Source organism: Lutjanus erythropterus, chromosome 24, assembly GCF_056507025.1.
Source record: "Lutjanus erythropterus isolate fLutEry1 chromosome 24, fLutEry1.hap2, whole genome shotgun sequence".
NCBI lineage: Eukaryota > Metazoa > Chordata > Actinopteri > Lutjaniformes > Lutjanidae > Lutjanus > Lutjanus erythropterus.
This window is the reverse complement of record NC_139340.1, coordinates 18,573,128-18,593,261: the sequence shown is the minus strand read 5'-3', so window position 1 is coordinate 18,593,261 and position 20,134 is coordinate 18,573,128. Positions and strand designations below refer to the sequence as shown.

At 45.2% G+C, this 20,134-nt stretch overlaps 1 protein-coding gene across 7 annotated transcripts in view; it reads right to left on the bottom strand.

Annotated features, from left to right (window-relative positions):
- Window positions 1-20,134, bottom strand: part of agap1 (ArfGAP with GTPase domain, ankyrin repeat and PH domain 1) — a 124,723-nt gene that overhangs the window by 15,161 nt on the left and 89,428 nt on the right. For 6 of the 7 annotated variants that reach the window (XM_084713404.1, XM_084713405.1, XM_084713403.1 and 3 more), the window contains 6 exons: window positions 17,994-18,168; window positions 16,072-16,236; window positions 12,899-13,060; window positions 1,562-1,716; window positions 466-556; window positions 61-283 (listed from right to left, as the gene is read on the bottom strand). In XM_084713404.1, coding sequence (XP_084569530.1) covers window positions 61-283; window positions 466-556; window positions 1,562-1,716; window positions 12,899-13,060; window positions 16,072-16,236; window positions 17,994-18,168 — 971 coding nt within the window. The remainder of the gene's footprint in view (window positions 1-60; window positions 284-465; window positions 557-1,561; window positions 1,717-12,898; window positions 13,061-16,071; window positions 16,237-17,993; window positions 18,169-20,134) is intronic. The other variant, XM_084713401.1, reaches the window with a different exon arrangement.

The window sequence follows — 20,134 nt, the reverse complement described above, 5'->3', positions numbered from 1 at the left end:
GACGCCATCCCTGCTGAGTTCAGATTCAGGTGAACATAACTTCAGAGAAGTTTTTCCTACCTGCTGGCGTCTGGTCCGGGTTTGAGGCGTCCCTGGGCGTTGGCCTCCCACACGCTGTTGGCGAGCTCGTTCCCGATGGCCGACATGACCTTGATGAGCTCCAGCGGCCACTCGTCCAGGTCCAGGGATCGAACCCTGGACAGGTGGGTGCCCAGGTTCCTGTGGATACCCGAGCACTCGATGCAGATCAGGGCGCCGAGGTTCAGACTCGCCCAGTCCGGGTCTGGAGGAGCGCAGAGGGAGGAGAACTTGTTAGAAGATAATAAAGTACAATAATAAAGAGATACAGGTTTCATACACCTGTCTTATGTAAGTTATGCTAATCATTCTGGGTAAAGGTGACGCTGACTCGTCCACCGTTTCAGTGTCAATAAAACAAAACCCTTGACGGTGTTCGGTACTCACTCTGGGCTTCACAGTCGGCGCAGCGACCGTTTCCCCGAATACTCCTGATGGTCTGCAGAGCCATGGCCTCCGTCTGGCTGGTCAGACGAGACTGAAACAACAAACAAACTCAACTCAGGTCACATTTAGACCTTTTCCACCAACATCAACCACCTGCAGCACTTCCACCAAAAATAAAGTGGTTCGAAACCCGAAACGTTGCCTCCTCTCTGGAAACAATAAGTGGGTGTGTCATATTCTACAGATCATCATGCAGCTTGTTTTTTTTCCAACAAACGGTCAGAAACCCAAAGAGATTCAGTTAAAATGTTGATGATTTTCTTTGATGAAGTCCAGTAAACTCAGAGTAAACTGAACACTTTAAATAAGTGAACCTGAGCCGTAGAAAATTAATGTTAATAATCTGCAGATATGTTAATAAGATGATTCTTTACGACCAAATTTAACTAAACTTCCAACCTGCACACAAACACATGCAGACACACACAGGTGTGTCGAGACACTGAACAGACTGCAGTCTGCTGTTTCAGACTAAACCACCGATGTCAGGGAATGAAGGAATAACACAGCGAACAAATGGAACGGGGGGTGGGGGGGCAATAAAATGCTGAGAGCCTGAGGCGTAAACACAGCGGGCCTCGACGGAGAGCCGAGCCGCCCGCCGCATGTGCAGCTGGAAAATGGCAACGGCGAGGCAGAAGCTGAGCTACAGTAATTGCTATTTTGTAATTATGTGAATGAGAGTGTGTTTGTGTGGAAGCAGGTGAGTGTGTGTGTGTGTGTGTGTGTGTGTCCACGTCTGGTCCTGCTGTTTTAATCATGTCTGATACCTGTACACTTCAGTTTTTATGATTTTGTTTTATATGATTAGAAAGCCTCTGAAAATGTGGTTTCAAATGCCAGAAATGCAGATCTGATGTCAAAGTAAAGCGTCTCATTAAGCCTCAGCTATAACGTTAAAATGGCTGTTTGGTTTGTTGGTAGTTGATGCATTTTTAAAAAGAATAAAAAAGAATAATTCATGTCTTTAAAAGTCTAGAGATGGTACTTGAGGTGTTTCAGGACTTCAGGGAACCTCGTGTTCTCTGTTGTTCACCTTGTTCTTGCTGCTCTCACAGGACTGCAGGCTGGCCAGGATCTGGCTCTCGATGACCTGCACCCAGGCGTCTCGCTCCTCGTACGAAGTGGCTTCAAAGTGCCACGTCTGCCCCGTCAGCGACACGATGGTGAACTCAAAGTTCTCCTCTTGTTCTGTTGGAATCAAAAGGAAAACAAGATTTAGTCCAGGAACATCCAACACACATCGATCACAACGTTTAACATTTCACCGCGGCCATGTGGTCCACGCTCTGAGAAACTGCTGACACGTACATACAGGATTCAGAGCGACATATGACGACGCCTTTTCAGAGACTTGTTTTAGAGACAACGCCATGACACACCGTGCACGTCTTCCAACAGCGTGGCTTCAAAGTAAAAGACTTCAGGTAGTAAATCGTTGTCGGACGGCGGCCTGTTGGTTCTGGGAAACAAACTTAAAGGAGGAATATGCAACAATTTCAGTCAAGATAGCAAGTTGGAGCTAAACTCTGGAGTTGGGGTTCACTGTCTGCCAAACTCCAGTAACATTTTGCTCAATTTAACCGTTATAAATATATATTCCTTCTAAAAGATTATTAATGATTTCTTATGACTCATAAAGGAGACATTAAGTCATTTAGCGAACATTCGGCGCCAATTTGAACTCTAATTAACGTGAAACAGACGTACAAAAACAGCTTTTCCAGCCCAGAGTGGAAATTTAAAGCCTCAGAGTCTCAACTCTTCTAAATTAAGGTTTAAAACATTTGTCTTTGAAGTTACACCCAAATTATCTAAATATGAAAAAGCATATGAGAAAAAAGCATCTATGAATCAAACTAACAGCAGAAAACCAGCAGCTGTGTCCTGATAGTATATTTGGGACATAAACCTCTCTGACTGAAGGACACCTGTTCCTCCGCTGACCTACTCGACCTCGCTCCCTGAAGCCAGGATGTCACAGAAATTACAGGGGGGCCCGGACCGTCCTGCCCTCTCCTCTGCTGACATGTCGGTGGGAGAGGTCAGTCATTACAATCAGGGCCTGCTGGAGGGGGGACACATGGATCTATTACCCAGAAACCCCCTCGGAGGTTAATGGGACAATCAGGAATCAATTAGACCAGTAAAGAGTGTGTGTGCACCGCAGCAGAGATCCAAGGTCCTCCACTTCTTTAAAACAGCTGTAGAAGGTCTGAGAAAGTGTCTGTGTCTGCATATCAATGCATTAAAGGGACAGTTCACTAAAAAACACCATGACACACACTCCTTTGGAACAAAGAGTCTATACACCTGGAAATACTGGACTAAATCTGGTAGCTATCATGTTTATCAAGTGAAAGTAATGGGATGATGGAGGCTGTGAGATGTGGTGAAAAGCTCAGGAAAGTTAGTAAGTGGGACTTAGAGTTGAGATTATTTGGTCCCACATACTTCAATGCTCAAATAAACTGTGTTTTAAGGTAAACAGTGAAAGGATGTTGAAATTTAACCCCAATGCTTGATCTTAAGTTTGAAAATGTCCTTATTCTGCAAGTGTTCCTGCACACCTCAGCATCAGTCCAGCTCTCAGAGGTTTAACGGATGTTATTGAGCGTTTGCGCGCAGCTCGGACACATCTGGAAACGGTTACCGATCACAGAAGGGATGGGAAGTGGAGGTGAAGCGGGGCCACGGCTGAGAGCCGGTTATCTTCACCACACCAGATCAGACAACAAGCAGCTTCTGTTTACAATTAGACCCCAGTGAGGAGGTAAGGGATGAGGGGGAGGCGGGGGGGGGGCACAGGGGTAATCACTTAATCAAAGGATGGCCTCCAGCACGGCTGACAATTCCCAGGATTCCTCAGTTTCTGCTGGCGTGACCCTCAACAAAAGCACGTGAAGATGTTACGAGAAATGTTGTTTGATAGATGTAAAAGGAAATAAAGCGTCGTCTCTTCACCATACGTCCAGGACGGCGCCGGGCGACGGCAGATCTCAGCGTAGAGGTCGGTAATCATTCATGACACTTTGAGGCGAGCGTTTCTGGAAGCAGCAGTTTCATGACGTGTGCCGGGAGTGAAGCAGTGAAAAGATGAGAGGTTTAATCAGTCGGAGAGCGGTCACGGCCGGCCCGCGAGGGAACGACCATTTGCTCTTCCTCAACTCCAGTCATTTGGCTAATTGGGAGCGTCTCAGAGCACCGGAGCTGAAGTTCCCCTCTGGCTTCGCTCTGGATAATCAATGGCCTTGTCCGAGGAGAGGAAGGACGGGAGGTAAGGATGGAAGGGAGGGCCCCGGGGCCAAACGACTGGCTGAGAAACCCTTCCACTTCCAGGATAAAGAGATTGAAAACACCTTTGCTGACCAAAGTTTCCTTTGCTGAAGATAACGCCGGATCATTTTCATCTCTCAGGTGCTTCGGGCTAATGATCGGCTGAGTCCGATTAGTTGATGTTAATTAAAACTACTGTTTACAGGGGCTGCTTCATGGCTCAAGGTTAAACCAGACTTTTATTTTAAACTGGCAGCTGAAGAATGCAGCGTCCACTTCATCCACGAAAACTGTGACGGATGAGCTGATTGGATGAGATGATTATTCCAAGACAATCAAACTAAACGTTTGTTTTTAAAAATGCAAAATATTCAACAACCTTTTATGCACAAAGAAGCAAGAGCAATCTCTGAAAATTCACCCAAAACAAAAACAAGATGAAAACATCAAAAAGTTAAATGCAACTTTCAAAAAGAAAACACATTAAATATGTGGATCTACATTCAGATCTCAGACAACAATTTAATGACCAAGAACAACAGAAAATTCTGTTCTCTGGTTCCAAAGCAGGTATTAAAGACAGAGAGGCCCACTTCATTTTGACCTGTGAGACTTCAGACAGGGAAAACAACACAGAGAGTTTTCTTGCTCAGCATGCAATCAATATGTTCAGCAGATTTACTGACGTCTAAACCAAACTCAGGCTGTTAATCCTCTCCTCTACACTAAACAACACAACAATCTTATAAAACGCCAAACTAAAAGTCACAATCCTGCAGAAACAAATCATGGCTGCACTCTGTGCTGCAGCAGACTGATGAGATGTAAGAAGCTGTAGACATAATATGTTCTTTATTATAAAATATTACTCTTATTAGACTTTATTAGAGAGTATTTATGAATTCATTTCAACAGAACTGCACTGTCAACTAAAGTGAAGTCCCAGATGCCCAAGAAACCTGGTGAGCATTAATGATCTGTCTCCTGATCAAAGTACATCTTTTGTGGGTTTTCTGGTGCAGTTTGTCTTCGAGCCACGACTCTGAAGGGTAAATGGTTCAACACATGCCAGAAATTAAATCTCTGTGTTTTTAAATGTGTCTAATGAAGGGCAAACTGTACATAAAGCAGAAAGTGAATGATAATTTGTGTATTTGGAGGCTCCTGGGTCTCCGTTCTGAACGACAGCCCACCCATCAAGCTCCGGTTGAGCCCTGCAGGGTCAAGAGCAAGAATCCCATCATAATTAAACTCCCATGATTCTCTGTTTCCAGGGTGGAGGAAGGGAGGGGTTGGGCTGCTTGACAATTATGGAAACCAACAATCCAGAAAGGCCCTGCCTCTCCGCGGCGTAAATTAAACGCCGTTTCTGGATTTAAATGCTGCACGCTGACCCGGCGCACCACGGCGGCTAATGAATAAAATGAGGGGGGCATCAGGCTGCAGCTGAAGAACCACTCCCACAAAACTCAGCTTTACCCTGAACCCCCCCGGCTGAGTCTGTGCTTCACTCATCCACCGTACAGGAGAGGCAAACAAATTTACAGCTGTACCGATCAATACTTTACATAAAACAACAGAAATAATGAATTTAATATTTTTATATTTCTGTTCACAGAGACTCCAGTCTGCGGTTTAAAACACAGAACTGTAGAAGAACCAGGATCAAGATTAAGAGACTGTGAGTCACTTTAAAAAATAAAATGGCTGCTCACTACGACGACGCCGTGAAATGAAAAAAACAGAACATTTTGTCGACTCCGTCAGATGGAAAACCTGACAGATATTTCGGTGTTTCCTGCGTTCTCGTTCAGGCCTCTTCACCTGCACAGGACTAAACGTATGCATGAGGGTACGAACGCACACACGAACACACAGGCCGCGAGTCGCCCGCGCCGTATTGGTAATTACTGCCACCGCTCTCGGCTACTGTGGGCGACATTCACACGGAGAGAGGTGGCGCCGAGGCAATTTGTGAACTCTGACACCGGTAACCTTTAACAGCAGAAACAGAACAAACCAAATATACAGCATTTACAAGACGCAGCGAGGGGGGAGGGAGGGGGCAGGACATGCATACAAGCCTATCATCCGGGGTGTGAGGTGTCGAGTCGGCCCAGCGGGGTGTGTGTGTGTGTGTGTGTGTGTGTGTGTGTGTGTGACAAGCAGGACGGTAGGTGCAATGAGAGGGGAGGCGTGAGGGAGACAAAAGGGGGCCTCGGGAAACACAAATTAAAAGCCTTAAATGTCACCGCACACAGTATTGCTTTGCGACACAGGTCATTACTCCCCATATTATTCGCAGCCTTTTACAACATTAATAACCTGGAAAATATTGCAGCCGATTGCTCCGAAGTCCCTCTGAAAAAAGAAATATGTAAGTCTGTTTTTTGAGTACGTGGAGGCAGAGGAAGAGGCCGTGACGTGGCGCAGATCCAACACTGATTGGAGATGATTTAATCTGTTCTGTTGTTCTTAGTTTGGACTCCATCGTCCACAAAGACGGAGACAAAAACACTTCTTCTATCTCAGTATTTACTTTTCTGACATCTGAACACAAATATCTGAACTTTCTCCTCCTCACATTTTATAAACAGACTCCTTACTTTAGTTTTATTGATTATTGTTATTTTGCATCATTGTGCGCCGCGTTCCAACATCAAGACCGATTTCAACCTGAATGGACGAAACAATAAGACACAGAAAAGACGACTGACTGGTGCATCATCAGATGACATCACACAGGACAGACGGGACGAGACAAAAAACGACATAAAAACATAACAAGAACAAAAAGACTTAACAAGACAAAACATGTAAAAGATATAACAAGACAACAGAGACGTAACAAGGTGAAAAAAAATGTAAAGTAAGCAACATAAAAAAATGTAATAAGACAAAAAATAATGTAAAAGACATAATAAGCCGTAAACAATGTAAAAGATGGAACAAGACAAAGATGATGTAAAACACGTGACAGGAAGAAAAAGACAAAACTACAGCTTTCAAAAGACGTGACAAGACAAAAATGATTTAAAGACAAGAAAAAACATAACAAGACAAAAAATTAAAAAGATGAAAAAGACACTAAAAACCTAACATGACAAAACAGACAGAGACACTGGTTCAGTTAACTTTGTACAGACACAGTCGGTAGAAATGTCCTTCAGAGGACTGAACTTTTTCACTTTTACTGCAGTAACCAGGATGAAGTATCTGTACTTCTACTGCAGTAAAAAGCGTGAGGTCTTTTGACTCCTCTGATTTTAAGTGGAAGTATTTTAAATTCAACTAAAGACACATCGATGACACCTGAACAACAGCCGACACTCACTGGACGTCACGTTCAACACCACCTGTTACACCACACGTTCCCAGGGCGCAGCCTGTGTGTGTGTGTGTGTGTGTGTGTGTGTGTGTGTGTGTGTGTGTGTGTGTGTGTGTGTGTTTTTGTTTGTATCCTCTCAGGTGAGGAGGGCGGAGCAGAAGGATGCAAGGAGGGAAAGACGCCATGACAGACAGGTCAGGTGACTCAGGCAGGAAGGACAGTTCAAAATACGACGTTTTTCTCCAACGCACAGACTGACAACACCCAGTAAGCACTGAGACGGGGACGTGCAGGTCAAAAAAGTCTTTGTGTCTGTCTTTGAGTTTGTTTTTACACTTTTATCGAAAGCATTTAAATAAATACTTGACAGTGTGAGGCAGGTGATAATCTTCTGACCCGCTCATCTCAACCTACCTGTGATCGATTCTTCTCAAAATGTCATTGGAAAGATGTTTGGAGGCTTGAAGAAGTAAAACTTTCCATCACTTTACAAGAAAAAACTTTGCAGGAAAGTTAATTTAAATTAATTTAAAAAGTCTGTCTTATGTTGTTATGAAGAATTTTTAGTTTAGACGTCTGAAAAACACCAAATGTAGCTCAGTTTGAACTTTTTTGACCCTGCAAATCCCCAAATCGCTGCTTACTTCCTGGACAGGGCTGCTCCGCCCCTGCAGGGGGTGTGGTCAGGGCGTCTGTCACAGGTCCACCACCACAGCGGGGATTTTACCTTCTGAGTTGTGCAGACTGTTGGTGTAAATGCTGCGAAGGCTACCAACACGATTAAGTTTCCACGCTTTACGTTTGGCTGCGTCCCCCGACGGCAGGAAGTGAGAGGAGGAGGACAGAAACGAACAGAGACGGGAGAAGGAAGGGAGGATGGACAGGAGTGGAGGAGTGAGACGACACGAAAGAAGGAAGAGAGAGACAGGCGTCAAAAACAGCAGCGTTGAGGAGGGTTGGCTTTGGCGTGGAGGTGGGAGGAGCCAACGAGCACGATGAAGGGATGGGGGTAAGTTTGCAACATAACAAACAAAACTTTCTCAAAACTTTCTTCAACGTTCTCGCACCAAAAAACAACCTCGTAAGAACTTGTCGGACCTTCGTCAAATCTATCGATATCGATAATTATTGATCATGCAGGTTGTGTACTCTGGGGTGGTAACTGTGAGGACAGGTGGCGTGCGTCCGTGCGCTCCGCTGAAAAGATTGATTGAAAAGATCAGTGAATTATTCAAAATAATTTATGGAGCAAAAATGTCAAATATTTACTTTCCTTATCCATTTTAAATGACTGTAAACTGCATAGTTAAACAAAATGATGGACGTTTTTCACTAAACTCCCTCGAATTCAAATATGAGCCACACACTGAAACGTTAAACGATTTTTTTTAATCTCCAGCGCAGATGTGATTTTTTTAAGGTGGTTGAGCTGCGAGCTGTGTGACCTCTGACCTCTGCTCTGTTTAAGCCTGCACCGCTCCGTCTTTAAACAGCGACGCCGAGGTAATATTTACTCCCCCCGGGGCTACTGTGAGCATTTGCAGGGGATGAAATCCCGTCGCGGCGGCGTGAGAGGAGAGGAGGAGGCCGACGCTTCAAATGTTACTCCGCTTGTTTCCCTCTTTCCGTCCGGTTTGTCCATTTTAAAATGAGTCAAACACACTGAAGCTGCTTCTGCTGATCAGACGGATCTCAAGTACATTATTGTCTGAAAATGAATCAGTGTTGCTTTAAAAAGGTCACAGGTCGGATCCCAGAAAACTGAAGCTGCTGCTCACAGATTTAAAGCAGGAGACTCACATCTTATTTTGCCAAAAACATGCCTATGAAAATATTTGGTGTTTAATTTAAAAATGACTCCAGTTGAATCACTAAAAAAAACTAAAGACATCCAGAAACCACCACACCTTCCCACCTCAAAATCCACTGGACCACCTGGACTCTCCTCTACAGTCGCCCTCTTTGTTTCCACCTGTTTGACCCCCGCTGACCCAAACTGACCCGCGATGGCGAGCAGAGTCCATCTTCCAGATGAACCCCCAGCTTTAAAGGAATTCACGTTGACAAAGAGCCAGTCAGAGACGGCGTGCTGCAGGTGCACCGCCGAGCTGACGGCTGATCGACAAACACACCGACGGGCCGAATACAAGTGAAGCTCTTCAGCTGAGACGCTCTGTGTGTGATCTGAGAGGGCAATCAAAGTGGTGAACACACACACACACACACACGCACACACACACACACACACACACACACACACACACACACACACATATCTGTGAGGAGTTTGCTGCTCGAGGAATCAAAGCAGTCGCAAACACAAAAACTTGACCAGGAATGTGCTGAGAGCCGTCCTGCTGTTACCTGTGTGAGGCCACTTCAAATATCTGAAGCTCTGTGTGTGTGAGTGTGTGAGAGAGAGAGAGAGAGTGTGTGTGTGTGTGTGTGTGTGTGTGTGTGTGTGTGAAGGTATTTTGCAGGTCAACTTTCAAAGCTCTAGGATGAAGGGAGGGTATCAAACGGTGGCTAGTTAACGAGAAGCACGGCTGATGTCGAGGCTGTGATCAGCTGTGGTTCAACTGACACAGGTGTGTGTGTGTGTGTGTGTGTGTGTGTGTGTGTGTGTGTGTGTGTGTTACTAAAGCTAAGGGATCAAAAGAAACTTGGAAACTTGGATTCAGAGCGACATATGATGTCATCCCTGCTTATTCCACCATGACACGTTCTGCACGTGTTCTAAACACCTGAGGAGGAGAGGAGAGGAGAGGAGAGGAGAGGAGAGGAGAGGAGAGGAGAGGAGAGGAGAGGAGACCCAGACTGGCCACGAAGCTGCACCTCAGATGAGATGGATTTTACTTCTTAATCATTTTGAGTTATTTTTTAAAAGAAAATGTCACAGTTCTCTGATTTTAGCTTCTCAGATGTGAATATTTTCTGACAGGAACGAGGTCTTTTGAAAAGCTGATCAACGTTTGTCACCATTTTCTGACAGTTTACAAACCAAACATCTAATCGATACCAATAAATATTAAAAGATAAAATACTTTTTTTTTTAATTTAAAAAGGAAAAATGAAAATAATCTGTGATGACTGAAGTTAACTGAGGAATTCCTGGAACACTGAGTGATTAAATTAATTTATAATAAAATAAAAACTCTGCAGCTCCTCGTGTGTGTGTGTGTGTGTGTGTGTGTGTGTGTGTGTGTGTGTGTGTGTGTGTGTGTGTGTGTGTGTGGTCCTACCTGGGGGAGCTCGGCCGCAGAGGGCGGTTCCCCCTCATGAATTACCCTGAGCCTCGCTCTGACACGGAGATACTTCACCTGCCCGCCCGGCGTGACAGGCGGCGAGCCGGCGGCCGGCCGAGCGCGCTCGGTGCTTAATGGCTAAATTGGGAAGACTGTTACTAATCGCTTATTGAATAATGAAAGTGACACAGCTGATAAAAGATTTCAATACGGTGGATTATTTATAATATTTCACTTAAAGCCTCTCCGGCTGAGTAATGTGGGGCGAGTCGGCAGAGTGTTTGGAAGGAAATGGTCGCAGAGAGGAAGAGGAGGAACGATGAAGACAACGGAAGGAAAGAGTCTGAGAGGAGGAGGGAAACATTAGGAGAAAAAAAGAAAAGAAACAAAGGTGAGGAGACAAGAGTAGAGGACAGGAAAGACAGAAGGTAACGCAGTGAAATAAGGACAGGAGAGGAAGGAAGCAAGAAAGGAAGAGAAGAGGAGGAGAAGGAAAAGGAGACAGACAGGATGGATATGAAGGAGAAGAAAACGAAAAGGGAGGTGGAGGAGATGAGAGGAAAGGACAAAGGAAATGTGGAGGGGAGGTGAGACAATGAGAGAGGAAAATACAGGATGGACAGACAAGGAAAGGAAAAGAGAGAGGAAGAGGAGAAGGAAGGGAGCGGAGGGATGAGAAGTGATGGAGGAAAAAGTAAAAATTCAAAGGAAGGAAAAGGAAATGCTGAAAGACAGAGAAGAAGATTGAGGGAAGAGAGGACAAGGAGACAAGGAAAGGAGATGAGGTGAGAGGAGGAGAGAGGAAAAGGAAGTGGAAAGGAAAGAAAGAAAGGACAGAAAATGAAAGGAATGTGGATGAAGGAAGAGCGGAGGAGAGGAGACGGAGCGTCTATCCGTCACTGAGACAGACACTTGTCCTGTCAGCTGCTTGATGCCTCTGTGATGGAGAGACGAACATTACACATCTGCTGCTGCCGCCACATCTGTTCAACCAGCCGTCCTCTGTGTGTGTGTGTGTGTGTGTGTGTGTGTGTGTGTGTGTGTGTGTGTTTTAACCAGTGTGTGTTTGTTGGAATAGAACAAAGTAGAAATCTGATGAAAATGGCAGCAAATCCACATCATTTACACCAACAGGCTGCGGAGTAACATGCCCACACATTACAAGTTACACAGTACAAACGCTAACGTTAGCTACACACGCTAACCGCTAACGTTAGCTACACACGCTAACCACCAACGTTAGCTGCACAAATAAACCTCTGGTTTTAGCCACACTGACCAGCACCTTTAGCTACAGACAAACCTGCGGCAGAATGCTGCAAAAATCATCCTCCAGAAATATTGAGGAAAAACGTGCAAACTTTGCGGGAAGAAGCAATAATGTTGACAGACGTTTGTGCAGATGTGCAGATCGCTACACATCACAATCTGCTCTTCAACAATAAAACACACCTGTACCTGTGTGTTCAGCAAATCCTGGACATCACAAAGGTCAGAGTTTGCATCATGCAGGGATCGTCCGAAAATTAAAATCACTTTCTTTACAGGTAAAAATCAAGAAGTAACAAAAGTATTCGGCTCCGTTAGTTTGTTCAGCCTCTAGAACTCAAGGACAGTTTTGCAAAGGTTCTTTTTACTCTAAAAATTTCCAGACTCTCCAAACCTTCATCATCACATTTGAATTGTTCTAGAAACTTAACTGCAAATTTACTTTTTACCCACAATGATCAACGTATACAGTGAGCACTGAGAGCATCGACCACACGGCGACAGTTATGTTACAAACTGATTCAGTGACACAGCAGAGACAGAAGAAGAAGAAGAAGAAGAAGAAGAAGAAGAAGAAGAAGACAATCCCACAGGGTGAAGGGATGAAGGGCTGACAGAATGAGAGGATGAAGAGATCCGTCCCTCACAGCGGAGGTCGGGAGTCTCAGACGATCACATGACTGCGTTTCCCAACCCTGGTCCCCAGCTGCAAAGCATCATGGTTCTTCTCTTTAGTCAACAAGTGGAACAGAATTTATTACTGAGGAAAATAAAACACAGCTGGAGGTTTAAGACTGAAACTGCAATAATTCAGAAAAAGTCTTTTAAAATGTTTCCAAGACTGTTAATAAAGAATTTCTCACAGTAAAGTACAGTGAGTACTTTTATGATGATTCATTTTGATGTATACAGTAAATAAATCTATAAATACTTCACTGTATTTGATAGTATAGTATTTACAGGGGCTTTTGAAAAGTACTGAAGTACACAAAAAGGCAGATACATGCAAGTACTTACAAGTGCACAAATATCACACATATTTGGAATGAGACACGTACTTGGATATTTGGAAGTAATCAAATAGAGTTACTTGGATTTGTAAGTATTTGGGATTATATTTGGGATATTTGTTTGATGTATAAATATACAGATATATAAATATTTAAGTATATATATGTATACTTCGGGGGGATGGATTTAGCTGTCGGACCTGGGCGGGGAAAGTGTGAGGCGAGGGGAGGGGAGATGGCGTTACCTTCCGCAGTACCAGAGAGTCCGTCGGCTTTGAAGTTGCTGGTGCTCTTCTTCCTGCGGTGCTTCTTGCGGTTGGCGTGCGGCGACGGCGGCGGCTCCATCTTGGGACTGGTGGTGCTGGAGATGCTGGGACTGGAGCAGACCGAGTCGCCCAGGCCGGTATCTGCAAATTCAAACGCGCGCTGATATTAATATCACAAGTCGATTACAGAGAGAATCATGGTGCTTAATGACCCACACTGGTCCAGGTGTTTTCCCTGCAGCTGGTCTGCAGGCCGCAGGGAAAACACCTGGATCAAGACCTTTTCTTCTTCTACTGCTCATTTCTGCAATATGATAAACTGATAGAGTAAATGAATAAATGATGAAAAACAAAATGCTGAAGAATATCTCCATAATATCTCAAAATACTGCAGTACATGGAAGTATATACATCTCCAGATATTCTGATGCATGTAAGGACACAGACATTTAAGTACACAGTAAGTGATTATAGTTACAGGAAGTTGAATGTGCTTCACAATAAAAGCCTGACAGTAGCTTTAACTGTGTGGAACAGGAAGTATTTTGTTTGCACTGATTTCATAACAAACTCAAAAAAACCTCAACCCAGATTATTCAGGTAAATCTGACCTTCTGTTCTCTTCTGTTCTCCAGATTGTTCTCCTCTCATTGTTCCGAGGTGTAAACTCACTTTTCAGTTCATCTTGTCAAGGACTCGATTAAAATAAATAATTTATTTATGTTATTTTAGGATAAAAATCCTTACGAGGCATATGGACGAGTGTCACGGCTGTTTTCCATAAATATACACAGATGTTGTGTAAATCGTCCAGTCAGATAACCACAATAATGAAATCTATTTTGGACACCAAGGACCAGAATCAGGATCAGAACCGGTGTAACCTAAACGATACCCGGCCCAGTTTGGGTCGGCGTGCAGGTCTGGAGGACGGGGGGGGGCTGGGGGGAGTCGAGTCCCTCGTACTCTGCCCTCACTCTTCACGGCGCCCGCTGACAGCTGTGACTAGCGGCAGAATAAAATAACATTCAGCTTCCATCAATATCACAGCGCGGCGGCGACACTGACATGGGCGGTGTGTGTGTGTGTGGAGATGGAAACACAAAACACACACGTATACACACACACAAGTGCTCACTGGCCACCGCCGCTTCCCCCCCACACGGCAGACAGCCCCAAGGACGGCCATAACTTATTTTACAATCGTTTAGTCTCAGCTCAAGTGGAAAATGTGACAACTTATCTCTGCTGACAAGATGCCATCCCCGAGAGTGCAATTAACCGCCGTGGATTAACGGCCCTCCCATCTGCACGCCGCGCTCCATCCACGTCACCCCACACCCGCACCTCCGCCCTGAGCCTCAACACTTCCTCCTGCTTCACTTTCCCTCCCATCACCTCTCCTGGTTGTTGTCGACTCTGCTGGGTTTCCCCTCAACTCTGAAGCACCGTCACCGCCATCATCAACGCACTTCAGGTGAGACGCGGCAGCTTCAAACTGAACAGGAGCCTCGAAGGGAAAACCTCAACGCGTGTTTTGTTTCTGCGGCTGCAGCTCAGCTGAGAGTTGAACCTTCACTGGTGTCACCAGAAACAGTAGCTTCACAGAGTCTTTCAACACTCAGTCAGTGTTTGTTGAAGTTTTAAAGGTAAATTCTTTCTCATTCCTTCTTGATATTCGTCTTCAGCTGCTCAACAGTCCTCAGTCTCTGTTGTCGGATTTTGTGCTTCATAATGAACCACACATTTTCAGTGGGTCTGGACTGCAGGTCCAGGTCTGTCTAGAACCTGAACAGAAACAACTTCAAAAACACATGCAAACGTGAAGCACACGGACAAACATGTCCTCCACCTTTGCACGTTTGCCTGACGTACATCTGTACGATCCACATGTTCGCACCTACTTTTCAACTGACAAGACTGTGACATAATGTGAAATAATGGTTAGTTGATGTCCTATAATTATGGATTGTAGATGGTGAAATCTGCAGTTTCATCGTTCCACAACTTTCTCAGTCTTTTGTTGCTCCTGTCAGCACTTCATGTGAGCAATTCTGTCCTGCAGCTTTCTCAACTTTTGTCCGTAACGAACAAAAGTTTTGAACATTCAGGAAACTAAAACTTAGAGATGCACTTGTTGATCTTGTTATGAAAAAATATAGTTTTAAAACATGGAGGTAAAAACAAAAGTCACAGAGTCGACAGATTTTTCTGGTCATTGAATCACTGAGAAAAGTTTCAATCTTATTTTGGCATCAGGAGGAGCTGAAGGTGTAAAAACAGAGCCGCTGTCTGACGAAACAAACTGTAACTGAACTGACTGTGTGTGTGTGTGTGTGTGTGTGTGTGTGTGTGTGTGTGTGTGTGTGTGTGTGTGTGTGTGTGTGTGTGGCCCCTGGGAGTCCATTGAAAGCATTTCACAGCTTTAAACGTTATTTGAGGAGGGCTGGAGGGCAGCACGACACTGACGACAGAGCTGTCAGTCAAGCTTATCGTCACGGCAACACACACACACGGCCTGACAGCTGTCAGTCTCAGCATCTCGCTGTGAGTGTGTGTGTGTGTGTGTGTGAGATCTTGGATGAAGTAAAACCAGCACTTAACAAGTAGCAGAGGAATAATAACAGACACACACACTCGGTGGCCATTAGCTTGACAAACAGTTAAGGCAGCATTAGAGGTCTGGCAGGTGGATCAATGGGAGACAAATGATGGGCTCTCCCGCAGAGCTGCGCACTGAGACCTTCTGAACCCCAGCATGCTGCCTATGGTGGAGCTGCATGTGTGGACCTGAGTGGCTTTAAATTACAACAGAAGGACCAGAAGATGGTTCAGCTTACTGTAATATAAATATCACTCTCCAACCAACCAAACTCCATTCACAAAAACAGTAATTTTACCTCACAGAGTACAGGAGTTACTGGTCTACTGCTGCCATGATCTGTTAGTTTGTTCGTTATTGTGTGACTTCTGTGTTTTCAAAGGAGAGTTCGGATTCACAGAAGTCACACAAAAGCACAAACAAACTAACAGATCGAGGCGGCACCACACCAGCAGCTCTTGTGTTCTGTCAGGTAAAAATGACTGATTTTGTCAGTGGAGTTTGGTTGGTTTGGAGAGACTGATATTAGTTTTATTTATTTATTTATTACCTGTGCTGACTCCGGAGTTGGCGATGACGGTGGCGTCGGTCCACTGGTCGGCGCTGGACACGGAGTAGGAGCGCTGGTGCATCCCCTCCAGACCGCGGCTGTTGAAAGACACCAAGCTGACGCCGCTCGCCATCTGAGACACCGACGAGCTGCTGGTCACCGAACCTGAACAGAACAGAATTTATTGATTATCCTTACAGACAGTCCAGAGAAACTGAGTATCGATGAATAACAGACCGTTTCTATGTGTGACGGACTGTTGCTATGAAGAACAGACTGTTGCTGCTGCCGTCTTTTTTTGGCGGGCTGCTATGACGGATGAATCAGTCGGTCAAATTTGCGGAAAAGTTGCGATTATTGGACAAAACTGAAAGGTCATGCACAATTCACTGGTTGATTGGCTGAAATTGCGTGAACAGGAAAAGGGAGAGCGGAACATCTGTCATCATCTCTGCCCGCTGGAATAAAAATACCTCTTAAAAACTGAGACAAAATGTTAAAATTGGACGTGTCGTCCAATCACAGCCAGCCGTGTGACACACACACACAGAAACACTCAGAAACATGAGGGGAACATAAAAGGCAGCTTCTTACAAGCTGGCTGCTTAAATCAAACCCTTGAGTTGCTGAGAGGCTGTGTGGTCCAACAGCCTGGTGAATCATCCCTCCCCCTCCCTCCCCCTCCCTCCCCCTCCTCCTCACCCCTCCCTCCCTCATTCTCTCATTACAGCTCATTTCTTGGTGCTGGCTGAGTGGAGCCAGGACTCTGATTGCATTAATATTCATGACAATAATTAGTACATGGAGTACGGCTCACTGAATATTCATGCTATTAGCTCGGGCCTCCTGTGTGTGTGTGTGTGTGTGTGTGTGTGTGTGTGTGTGTGTGTGTGTGTGTGTGTGTGTATGTGTGTGAGTGTGTTTGATTTAGCCGCCTCACAAGAGCTGCTTTTATGCGTGAGTGTGTGTGTGTGTGTGTGTGTGTGTGTGAGTGTATGTGTGTGTGTGTGTGTGTGTGTGTACGACACGGAGGAGCGCTCGTTTCTCTCCACCTTTTGTTTTACGACGTCTTCCTTCAGGTGGAGAGAAGAAGAAGAAGACAATAAAAAAAACAAGTGTACACTCTTAGAAATAAAGGTGCTAATAGAACCATGAAAGGTTCTTCCCATTGAAGAACCTTTTTTGGTTCCTGGAATAGCCTATAAAGGTTCCACTTCACTTTAGAGAGTTCTACCCAGAACATAAAGAACCCACTGTGGAATGTGTGGGATGTTCCACACAGAACCCTTCTATGGTGTAATGGTTCCACCCAGGACCCTTTCTGGAGATTCCATTAAGAACCCTTCTACCTTCTATGAGTGCCCACAAGAACCCACAAAGGGGGTTTTATCAAGACCCATCTTTTTATTCCAAAGGGTTTCGAATACATTGTGGGGTTCTATGGAGAACCTTTTTATATTCCAGTGGTTTCATCTAGAACCCATCTATAGAACCCATCTATGGGGTTCTACCAAGAAGATTTTAACAGTCCTTGAAGACAGAACCTCAACCCTTCAAGAAGAACCCTTTGTTTCTAAGAGTGTACTCATGTTGGTCTAACTGCTGGTTCAAACCAAAGATCTCAGGTGGAACCCGTCCCTCCCGTCCCTCTGGTCCCTCTGGTCCCTCCCGTCCCTCCGGTCCCTCACCGTCCCTCACCGTCCCTCCGGTCCCTCCCGTCCCTCCCGCCCCTCACCGTCCCTCCGGTCCCTCCGGTCCCTCCCGTCCCTCACCGTCCCTCCGGTCCCTCCGGTCCCTCCGGTCCCTCCCGTCCCTCACCGTCCCTCCCGTCCCTCCGGTCCCTCCCGTCCCTCCCGTCCCTCACCGTCCCTCACCGTCCCTCCGGTCCCTCCCGTCCCTCCCGTCCCTCCCGTCCCTCTCACCTGGACCTGGAGTCTGTCCCAGCTGCAGGCTGCTCATGTCCTTCGTCAGGCCGTTGGTTTTGGGACTCGGCACGGCGGCGCAGGTGGACACGGCGCGAGGCGGCCTCTTCCCCGGAACCTTCACCGTGGTCCTCAGCAGGTCGATCTCTTTACCGTGGACGTTCTGCATGTAGTCCTGAGAGACAGGGGGAGACGGACAGGTGAGACACTGAAGCTTTGATGCGAGATGAAACTGAATTAAAATCAGCTGTTTGAATAAATCCTCTGGGAAATGTCAAAGTTTTGAACGAGTTGGTAAACAACGTAACGTTTTGTTGTTTTTCAGTTAGCTAACAAACAAACTAATGTTTTGTTTACTTTTAAACTAAGCAGATTTTTTTTAGCTCACAGAAAATGTGATATTTTATTGTTTAATGTTGTTTGATATTTTGTAATTTAATTGTTTTTAATGAAGCAACAGAGCTGTGCTTAATTTTAATCCTGGATTTAAGTTTGATTAAATTTAGACTTGGATTAAATTCTGCTGCAGCCCAGTCTAAATGTGTCTGACTGTTAAAAACTGGTGAAATGATTTATTCTGTCATGTTTTTATAAAATAATCCGACAGACTGATCAGGTTCATCGTGTCTCTGTGGTTGAAGAGGATTATCCTGGATAATAAAGCAGCTAATCCTTAAACTGTACAATGGAAACAAAGTCGCATTAATCCCTCAAAGCGGCACTGAAGTGGCGGACCACGCCGACTCTGATTGGCTCCGCCCGTTCGCCGACACGCCCGAAACAAGAGCGGCCGCTGTCGGGCGCCTCGGACGCCCCCCGATGACGAGCTCTCCTCCGGTCTGAGTGGGGCGGATCAGAGGAGTGAATGAAAAGACAAGTAGAGGTGTTAATGACGGACGAGAGGCGCTCGTTAAATCCACCCCCACCTCCCTCTGAGCAGGGTGGAGTGTCAGCGGTGACCCGAGAGGAGCAGGGCATTGTGGGAGGTCGGCCTCCTCTTCAACATGAAGGAGACGAGGAGAAACAAAGCTCGTACAACCTGCTGGGCCGGATTAAAAACCGCTGCAGGAGACCGTGTGCTACTGGACTGCTGTCTCTGTGAGGACCAGGACTGTTAAAGACATGGACGCGAGGACATTTTGGACAGTTTAGAAAAGGGACAACATTTTTAGAAAGCTGAGACAATTTAATAAAGCAAAGAGATTTTTTTTATAAAGTTAAGACTTTGTAAATTTGAAAATCAAGAATTTGTTGTGAAAAGTGAGACGGAAAGACATTTTTATGAAGCGAGGACATTTTTGTAACATGAAGACTTTTGTTTGGAAATTTTAGGAAACATTTTAAAGTGAGAGTCTTTTTGGACAGTGAGGACATTTCTATAAAGCGAAAACTTTTATTTCATTTATTGAGGACATTTTTTGTGAAAGGCAGACATGTTCATAAAAAATATTTTATGAGGAGGGGACATTAGTTAAAATTCATCACAATTTCATAAGAAGGACACTTTTGTAAAGTGAAGAAAATTTTAAATTAGAAAATGTTTGTCAAAGTGAGGACATTGTTAGAGAGCAGAGACGCTGTTGGACAGTGAGGTAATGTTACAGCGTCAGGACATTTTTATGGACTGAGAAAATGTCCTGGAAATCAAAGTCATAATTTTAATAAAATGCACTTATATAAAAACAGTTTGACAAACACCTTTAGACCCTCAGTGACATGAAACATTCCCTCAACCTTAAATTAACCTCATTATAACCTCACATCTATCAGCCTCAGACCAGAGGAAACGTCCTCACTGTCCAGCTCGAGAGCTCTAATTGGTCCTCACAAAGATGGAATTACTAGAGCACACTCCTTTAACACACACACACACACACACACACACACACACACACACACACACACACACACACACACACACACACACACACACACACACACACACGCTCAGTGTTTCCCGCCTCCCTCTGGCAGCTCGGCTGACAAAAGGCCAATTCAAAGCCAAGTGCTCTCGACGGCGTCTTAACAAGCCACCGGAGAGCCCTCGAGCCAGGGGCCCGCTGGGTAAACCCTCCACACACACACACACACCACACACACACACTCCCCTCCAACAGATTGACCGAGGTAATTGAGTCTCC